General features: G+C 37.5%; 1 protein-coding gene across 1 annotated transcript in view; it reads right to left on the bottom strand.

Moving 5' to 3' along the window:
- Positions 1 to 1,794: 1,794 nt before the first annotated feature.
- The window catches only part of LAMA4 (laminin subunit alpha 4), a 99,266-nt gene continuing 91,121 nt past the window's right edge, over positions 1,795 to 9,939 (bottom strand). Inside the window, exons 36-38 of the mRNA XM_041414872.1 lie at positions 7,052 to 7,145; positions 5,944 to 6,063; positions 1,795 to 4,501 (exon numbers count right to left, since the gene is read on the bottom strand). Coding sequence (XP_041270806.1) covers positions 4,356 to 4,501; positions 5,944 to 6,063; positions 7,052 to 7,145 — 360 coding nt within the window. The 3' untranslated portion in view covers positions 1,795 to 4,355. The remainder of the gene's footprint in view (positions 4,502 to 5,943; positions 6,064 to 7,051; positions 7,146 to 9,939) is intronic.

Below are 9,939 nucleotides of genomic sequence, written 5' to 3'. Positions count from 1 at the left end.
TTGACCAAGAATTGTGAATTGGAGATGCAACTGAGATTCATGTTCATGTGGGGATATTTTTTAGCTGCCAAAGAAGGTCCAAGGGCAGGAAGTTGATATGTAGTAGCCAGTTTGGCTTGGTGCATATACTCAGATGTTTAATGAAACAGTCAGCTCAACTCTGTGAAAGAAATAATCACACACATGACTTTCTGTTTTGTTGTAGATGAAGCTTCATTCATCTACATAATATAAAATGCATAAATCCATATATGTCCCCTTGGAGACACTTTTGTCTATGTTAATCATTTGATCAACAGACTTATGGTAATATGTGTTTCTTACCCTTAATTTCTCAGTAACATTTTGCTGATGTGTTATGCAGGAATGGTGTTCCATAGCTTTGGAACACAAATTGAATAACTGTATAAATAACTTACTATGTTTTTTAGTGGAAATGAATTGCCATGGACCACAGTGAATCTGTGAATAACCCTTAAATCCCACACTGTAACAAGAGCCAAAAGTGCATCACAAGATAAATATGTGTGCTATGCTTTCAGCATCTTTTTTATAAGTAATTTGACTATTTAGGCCACGTGCTGCTGTATGGAGAATACACTGGAATTTGAACTAATGTTATCTTTTGACTTATATAATGACTTAGTTCACATATGAAGGTTTGTTGGTTTGTAATTTTTATTTTTTTTATATTTTTTGTTTGTTTGAATTTTAATTTAGATTTTAGAATTTTTAACTTTTTAAATTTAGAATTGTTTTATTTTGGGAAATTTCTGTCAGGTTTGTAACACTTCATCTTTCATTTTTCTGGTCAGGCTGTTGTCCATACCCTGTTCCATTCTTGAGGAGAAGGGTATTCTCTACACATCTTGAGATATAAGAGATAGAGGGAGCTGAGATCCCATTTAAATCCTCTATTTTGAAACAGTTTTCTGAGCATTTGATCTTGAAATTGGTTTCTTTATTACATAGTCATGCAAATGTCCAATTTCAGAATATTTGGGGATACAATAATAGTGTAGTTGCAGCCCTGATTTAGATAATGGCTATAACAACACTTATTAAAACCTTGAAGGTGCCAGAGCAAAGTTATAATCTACTTAGAGTCAGTGCTGATTTCTTGTAGGCTTTCTGCAGAATTTAGATAGTTATGTTCGTGTTAAAAATGGAAATGGACAATCTGACAATGTAGCTCAGAACTTGAAGGTTTTTCCCAAATCTTTACAGATGAAAGGTTTTGTACTTTGAAGGTATAATTTTTAAAATAGATACAAGAGACAAGTTGAATTCTGGGAAGATTTCTGCTTAGGCAGTTGCCTTCTCTTAAACACCAGCAGCCTTAAAATGAGTGCAGAGGTATGTGCAATTTAATGCAGCACAGACTGGCTTTCTTCGGCACATATGAAATGGTAATGTTTAAGGTCTGTGTGGATGTTGGGGGCAGGGAAATTTACATTATTTTCTGTTCTCTCCTGAGTCTGCAAGTATCCTCTGGTTTATAGTGTTTTTCTTCGGGAACCCTGTTCTGCAGACAGAAAACCCACACCTCTGAAGCCTAGAAGGGAAAATTGATGAAGACACCCTCCAAAACAGTGCTGTGTTGATTAGCTGGTGATATAGTAAAGAGAAGTAAATTGAATAGTACCAGTTTATGAATTTTAATTGGTTTTTATTCACATACTGTTTTAGTGTATTTTTAGTTTTCCACATATAAAGTATGCAAAGGACTGATTAAATCAGAAAACATTCTTAAATGTAAATCCACAGAACGAAATCAAATCACATTGCAGCAAATATGGCTAAGAGAAATATTGTTTATTCACAGAGTTTGGATGTGGATATGAGAAAATACACTTTGGTTTGAAGTAGGTGTGAGACAGAAAAACATTCTGAGTATGTGTGTACCAGTTAACATACAAAGCTCCACTTAATACCAGCATTCACTAAACTCTGATGCTCTTAGGGGCCACAAGCATTTGCTATTCCTGGCTATCTCTGCTGAGCAGCTGCAGGCAACTCAAAAGGAATTTTAGTAATCCTTGTAACCAACCTATCTAAGCAGGGAATCTGCTATTCTTTTCTCTCCAGCAATAGGGTCCTGGAGACCAGGGCCTGAGGAAGCTTAGCTCAGGTTGTGATGTCATGAGAATTTTTTGAGCCAATCTAACAACTCACTGGCACTGGGAAGAAAGAGACTTCCTTTTTTACCCCTGCTCCCAGCTGTTTGGGTCTGACACCATCCATGGCCTCTGTAACCACTGGGAACCCAGCTCACTGATCTGAGGACATTCACCATCAACACCAATAAAAAAAAATTACTGAAGCAGAACCCTAAATTTTCTGTTCCATTTCTAGGTAGTAGCTGAGAGCAAGAAAAAGGTGAGCAAGCCTACTGGTTTTGGTGCCTGATACAAAGATTGCTTTTGAAGGCAACTGGATTTAGGGATCCATGCCTGAACCAGAGAGACTTCAGAGGGATACTCTTACTGTTTGCTTCTCAAGTATGAACAGTGGGCTTTGAAGTGAGGAAAAGAAGGGTCTATATGTCACTCCCCTGTGAAGTGGGAGTCTGTAATCTTGGAGTTGGAAAGGGAATCAGTCCTTGGAGCATATTGCCTGAGAGCTCCAGGGAAGAGAAAAGGGGATGTATTCAGGAGAAGACAAGCAGAACAGGAATGGGGCTGAAAGTATAAGCAGAGCTGACAAGGCTGGTGAAAGGAGAGCCGGTGGCTACTGGGGTGTGTTCTTCACTTACCACCCAACACTGGACTCTAGAGGCAAATGGAGAGTCCGTGATGGGGTCTCAGCTGCTGGAGAGTTCCTGTGCCTATGTATCCAGAGGCTGCAGTTCCTTTATCCAGAGTAAGCCAAGTCTGCTGCAGTCAAAACCCTTTTATCACCTTACTGAGAGTAGTAGGGAAGCTGCTGATTAGTGCTTACATATGTATCTTGTTCTGGTGGTTCTTCCACCTGTCCATGCTTTCAAGATCATTGGATTCCACTTTTCATTTGTGTGTTTTCCAGATAAATTCTTATTAATTTTCAGTCTCTAGGGCGTTGTCATTTATTTTTGCATTTCATAGTTTCCTGCTTTGCAGCTGGTCATGTTTTGAGTTGGTTCCAACAATAATTTGCTCAGCAACCATAAAACTTTTGTTACTTTATTCTTTATTGCATTACTTTATTCTTCAAAGAAAAGAAAGCTAAATGGCTTTGATTCCTTGTAGGTGATGATTGAAGGGACTAAGTTTTGCAAGTGACTTGTGTCTATTTGGTGTGCAAGCCTACTGTGAGTTGAACCCTACCATTAACTTCCATCTACCTTCTATGGTTATAACATAGCTCAGATTTGCAGCCCTTTGCTTTCTGTTTACATCTTCCTGTTTCACTCTTGGTTCCTCTGCAGCAGCATGTCTTCTGAAGGAACATGTTCCTTGTTTGAGGATTACTGCTATAAACTGAAGTCCTGCAGGAGTCTCACAGGGAAGTGATGATTTTGTACAATAAGGGAGTCACCTGAAACTGTGACTGTGATTCTGCTTTCTACGCTTCATGATTACTTGTGTAACATTAGTGCAAATGAGATCACAATGAGATTGTGAATTTAGTGCTGTGTTTGTATGTAAGTGCATTTAAAAATTGAGAGAAAAAACTTGAAATTTAAAATTGTCTCTAAGGCAAGCATTACTCTAAAATTACCTAGTTTAGGTAAATGAGTCTATATATAAAGCATCGTCTTATAAGATATATGTCCTCTCTTCATATTGTGCTAGGACATATCCATTAAGTCTAGAAGTGGAATAAAAATTTTAATTTTTCATTGTTTGTAAGCTTACATAATTAGTATACTCTCTTCCCCCCATTTTATTTGAAGAATATATAAATGAGTTGAATGGAAAATTAAAAATATACAGTAAGATCTTTATACAGTGTTTGTGATGTAAATCTATTATCTAGCTTTATTCTTTAATGTGCATTAGCAGATCTTTTTCTATGGAACAAAGGGTGACTAAGATATGGAATGAGATTATGTAGAGGATCTATTTTGAAAGTAACATATTTAATATAATTTAAATTTATTTTATAATCTCATATTTTCATATAACAGACTGGCCACACATACACTATAAGAAATGGTAAAGCTCACTCTTGTGGTATGTTAAGAGAAGTGCAGAAGCAACAGCTTTTATTCTTCAGTGATTTTTGCTTGTGTGTAATTAGAATGACCCCCCTTCCTGCTTTCTGTAGATGTGCTGTGATATTTTCATTCTTCTTGTCTTGCTGGACATAGTTTCTTTTGTTCTGTTTTTCTTTCTGTGGTCTAAGGAGCTTTTCAGAATCGATACAGTGCACTATCAGGCTGCTGGACAGGTATTAATGCTTACAGCACCACTAACCAAAGCTGCTTTACTAAAACTCACTGGCTTTTCATCAATCATGAAGTTACGAATGCAGCCAATGAAGGAATTGCGTGTAGTCAGGCTTGATGTTAGCAGAGATTCTGGAAAAAGAAGATAAAAAAATTAAATAAATAAAAGTTTTGAGCTCATGATGGGCAAAATAATCAGTTTGGTGGCAGAACCTTTTAACTTTGCTACTAAGTGCAGCTCTTCTGAATCTTCTTTTAAAATGTTTGGCCTACTGCCAGTGTCCTAGAGGCCATTAAAGTACAGTTAATTATCTACAGTTACGTGAAACTCTTGATACTATATTATCAATAGAGACACAATTTTGCATTTTTGACAACTACATTTTCTTTTAAGTAACAGAGTAGATGAGCCCTAGTATTTGTTTTTGTAATTTAACATCACATGTATTGTAATCTGTGTCTGATTTGTTAGTTTGCCTTCAGTTGGCTGTATCTGCGTGGCATTATTTAGTATTGTATCTTATATGTTGTTGTGAAGGTCTGTGTAAGAGTTTCCTGTGCCAGGCTGATAATAGCATTATAGAGCCAATCTATGGCATTGCTTTAGTATTCTATAATTAATGTAGAAATAGAAGGCTCTATTATGAAGCAGAACAGCATTTGCAATTACCCCTTTATATTACCTCTCTGGGAAGAGTTCTGTCCTAATAAAATTCCAGTTTGGATTTAAAGAGTGAGCAGGCATCTGTGCATAGATTTTATTATTCCCTTTAGGCTCATTTTACCTCCTGGTAGCGTGGGATGGATGTGAACACCATGCACTCAAGCCAGTAATCCAAGATAAGCATTATAATGAATTTTGTAGTTAGAGCTGTTAATGATTGACATGCAAGGCTCAGAGAAATAATGCTGCATGTTTTCACTGAGAAATGTACGGGAGTTGACTTAAAAATTGGATCACGTAGTGTTGATTACAGTTTGTGTATGAACCCCAACAGAGTAGCTCTGTCTGTTGAATAAGGGAAGGAAATGTAGTAGTCTTGGTCCATGCTACACAGATGGTCTGTGAGTCACAAATACACAGGAGCAGAAATCTGTCTAACAGAAACCCCTAGTATGAAAAAGAATCTCCATGTTTTATCTTGTGTTCAAAGATGCCATTGCTTGAAGAAGAGGAAAGAAGCCTACCAGCAACTAAACCTTGGGACTCCAGTTACAGTGACAGCAAGCTTCCAATCCCATAAATAAATAAATCACTTCTTAAAACCAGCAGGCCAACATGGGAAGGAAAAATAGAAAAAAAAGAAATTCTGTTTGTAGTTGGCTGACTTCTCTACTGAATCCATACCTTGCCCTCCAGCAGCTGTGAATGTTTTAATTTCAATGAAGCAGCATATCTCTCTTCTTGAGAACTTGAGGCAGACCATTTATGATCAGCTCTTGAGCCTTTGAATTTTACCAGCTTGTTCACATATTTTGTTCTTTTTTTGAGATGAAAACTTAGTCTTAATGCTGTCTCTGGAAACAGGGCTGAAATCTCAGAACAATATACCACAAAGATACCAAAAACGTACCTGGTACACCTCCAATAAACACTGGCTCCCTGTGGTCCATTGCCTTTGGATTTAGTGGCCCTACCACATGGTTGACTTCAGAGTCTACATCCAGCTGCACCACATTTGCGTCTCTAATAACTGAAAGGAGAAGGAACAGGGATCAGCAAGAAGTGTGACATGAGTCTTTTATGACAGACAGGAGTTATCTGTTTGGTGTGAGTAGTTGATTTAATGTATGCTAGATTGGGTGTGAGCCATCAGTGACAATTTGTGAGCGGATTCTGGCATAGAGCAGGACCGATGGTTGATACAGTGGGAGCAAGGGTGCTTTTGAGTGGGCTCTTGGTCACTGGTGGCAGTGTTTAGGCTACAGGTTATGAGCATACAATGGCTTGTGGCTTAAAAAACTGTTGTCCAATCACTCCCAATTGGGGATATATTAGAATGCAGTGAGGCTTTTCCCTTGCTTGTGTCCTTGGGTTTCCTTCAGAAGGGAAACAGAATGCTTGTGGAAAGGGTGCAGACTCAAATTACTTCTGCAGTGATAGTGGAAGACATTCTAAGTCAGCATCTAGACAGGAAGATGAGGTGGTTCAAAGTACCCAGGAAGTGCTTTTTGACTTTCAAAACCAGGAAAGAAGGATGACTGTCTGGCACAGAGGCAAAATCCCAGCTGTAGACGTCTCTCTATTGTGAGCAAAAGGTTCCCCACATCTGTCTTGTTATTTGGCTTTTAAGGGCAGCATATACTTGTACCTACTGCATTCTATCAATTTATTTAAGCTCTAATTGGGAAAGGAAGACTATAATCAGGTATATCAATTAGGAAAGGTAGCCAGAATTTCAGATAGGCTGCTTTCTGTTCTTTGAACAGGGAGCTTCCATCTTTGTTTGTTTTTCCTATTTTTGTAGGAACCTGTGCTTGCTGTCCCAGGAAGCCCTACAGTTCTGTGTCTGAGGGATGAGTAAGACCCTGTCTTTCACACAAACTTGGGTCTTGGCAGGTGAAAAAGAAGAACTGAAAATACTTCTGCATTGTTAGTGCTCTAGCCCATGGAGATGGATATCTGGGGAGCAAGAGACGGGCTTTGTTACCTTAATTAGGGGACTATCACCTTTTACTGACCTGCAATTCGATGCCACCTGCCGTCGCAGAGACTCTGTTTTAGTGTCACTGAAGTTGAAAAGTCCCTGATTCCATTATTCAGTTTCACAGTTACCTGAGGGAAAATAATGTAATCATCACTGTAAATCCCCTCCTTTTCTCTTTTTACCTTCTATTGTGATAAAGTTGTATTCCCCACTCAAAACATGTCAAGTATCCAAGAGAAAGAAAAACATCGCTGCATTAAATTCTTCAAAATAAAATACCTTTTAAATCAAAATTTAGGGGTTTTTTTTTTTTTTTTTTTTTTTTTTTTTTTTTTTTTTTTTTTTAACTGTTCAGATTCAGTAGTTCTGAGACATTCCTAATTATCTCAAGGAAGAGTTCAAGAAAAGATTTAAAAATAAGAGTTAATTTCACCCATTTACTAGTACCTCTACTCTATAATTTCCTGTATGATAAATTAGTGTTTAGAGGCATCAGATGATGTTTTTGGCATCTTGCTAGCCACTTAATAAGGAAAACAGTAGTGAAAACCCAAGTATAAAAAGCGGAAAAGATATAGAAAGGAATAGCAAAATTAAGAATTACTTTTAAGTTACTTGTTCAAGCTTACCAGTAAGTGTCTGGCAGAGCTAGAAGGTGAACATAATTCTGAATTTTGCATCTCTGTTTTAGTTAATGGATTAATATATTTTTTCATGGAAATGTTACAGCAGCAGCAAAACAGCGTTGTGCCCCTTTTGTGGGACATGAGATTCCTGGTGGTGATTGCCAGAGAACTCCAAACTCTGAGTCCAACCACTCAGGCTTTTCAAATGTTGAAGTTGTTCCTGATTATGCTGACACTAAGTTGACTGAAAATCACAGAATCTTGGAATGGTTTGGATTGGAAGGGGCCTTAAAAATCATCTTGTTCTAACCCCCCCACCATGGACAGGAGCACCTTTCATAAGACTGGGTTGCTCAGTCATATCCAACCTAGACTTCAACATTTAATGGAGTGGGGCATCCACAGGTTTTCTGGGCAACCTGTTCCAGCCTCACCACCCTCACAGCAAAGAATTTCCTCCTAATATCTAATCTAAATTTACTGGCAGTTTGAAGCCATTCCCCCTTGTCCTGTCACTGCATGCCCTTGTAAATAGTATCTCACAAGGAAACTTATATTTAATTCTAATTCTATAATTATAATTAGAATTAAATTCTATTCTAATTCTACTAAACTTATATTTAATTCTGGAGCATTTTGATACAGTTGTAACAAAAAAAAAAAAAAAAATTTCCAGAAGGGCACCAACAAACACAATTAAAATGATCCTCATGTTCTATTTTATTCACCCTTATATTTTATCCAAAATGTATAGATTGAAGCAAATAAAGAATCACAGGAGAAAGTGACTCCTTAATAAATCACCCAGACAAGCTATACTGATAGAAATGCATACATTTGAAAAATGAATTACAGTCGCTGATCTTATTTGTTTAGCAAAATGCTTTTCATAAACAGGTCTTTTGTAATGCATTCAAAGAGAGCAGATAGTTAATGCCAAAGACACACAGATCATTACTAAGAAGGTACTGAACTGCTGCAGTGACAAGCAGGGAAAAGCTGCTTTTGCAGGGTGAATTTTGTTTATGAATTGTGTATGCGTTATACAGAGAGTGAGGTGTGAAGCAGTAAGTGAAGCAGCACCTTTTGTTAGACCAATTGGTACAGTTGGGAAAACCAGACAAATAATTGGACATGCAGAACTTTGGTTAGAATTTGACATAAGAATTGCTATACTGGACTGGTTCTATACAGACTCAAATTTTAGGTGTGGCATGATACACATCAGCACGATGTACTTAAGAATTTCTCTGTTAGTTCACTAGATACAGGGGTAAGAATGGGCTTCATCTTACCTAATCAGCTGTCAAAAGTTAGGTGCCTAATGAAGCACCTGTTCTCTCTATAGCCAACATAGAAAAAGAAATTCTCTTAATAACAGCGCATTTAGTCACCTAATTAGACACCTGCTTTAGGACAGGATGAATCATGATGTTAAACTGTTTACTCAGTCAATCTCCTGTAGGTGTCTACTCTTGGAGAAGAGGTGAGAGTTTCCTCAGATGTTGCATTTCTAACTGAGGAACAGCCAGCCCCACTTAAATACCCTTCCACTTTGATTGACAGGTGCATAGCAGTGATTGAAGAATATCCACACTGCTTAGTCTCTTGACTGTGCCCTGAGTTTCTCCTCTTCAGAAAAGACTCAAAACCTGCCAAGATTTCCTATGCTCTAAATCTTTGCTTGTGTCGTTCACTTAAGACTGAAATTTATTACTGCATATGTGCAGTGCGTAGCATGAAGAGATCCAGATTCTATCAATGAACACAATAAAAAATAGCAATAGCGACAACTGTCTGGTTAATTTCAAACCTCTCTCCTTCATTTGAAATCCAGAGCCTGTAGAAACCAGGCCAACAGACAATCAGAACTTTTCCTTTCCCTCACTCATTCCATCACACATATATCTGGTAAAGAAAGAAGAGACTGAGTGTAACTCAGACTTATCTTTTAAGAAATAAGAAATAAAAAAATTATTGATAGTTACCTTACTTGCAACCATGATACATTTTTTAATGTGTGGGTGAAAGAGCAGTGCCAGAGAGTCAGTGCTTTTGCTTCTTTTCAGCGGATAACAAAATATGTATGGCTTGTATTAGGAAAGTGATCTGAACTTGTCACAGGTGATTTGTTTAGTATTTTAAAATAAATATTTGGTTTGGCTAATCTAATCTAAGTTGTATTATATTTAGGGGAGAAATAAGAATCAGTTAATGGCAAATTTGTCAGACAAAATCTGCATGTAGCAAAGCCCAAGTAGGTGGAAGAGAAGCCAGTCAAGGCAGTGGTGGAGAC

Source organism: Onychostruthus taczanowskii, unplaced genomic scaffold (genome assembly GCF_017590055.1).
Source record: "Onychostruthus taczanowskii isolate IOZ18803 unplaced genomic scaffold, ASM1759005v1 scaffold48, whole genome shotgun sequence".
Classification (NCBI taxonomy): domain Eukaryota; kingdom Metazoa; phylum Chordata; class Aves; order Passeriformes; family Passeridae; genus Onychostruthus; species Onychostruthus taczanowskii.
Note: the sequence above shows the minus strand (reverse complement) of the source record. Positions and strands in the feature narration are given on the sequence as shown.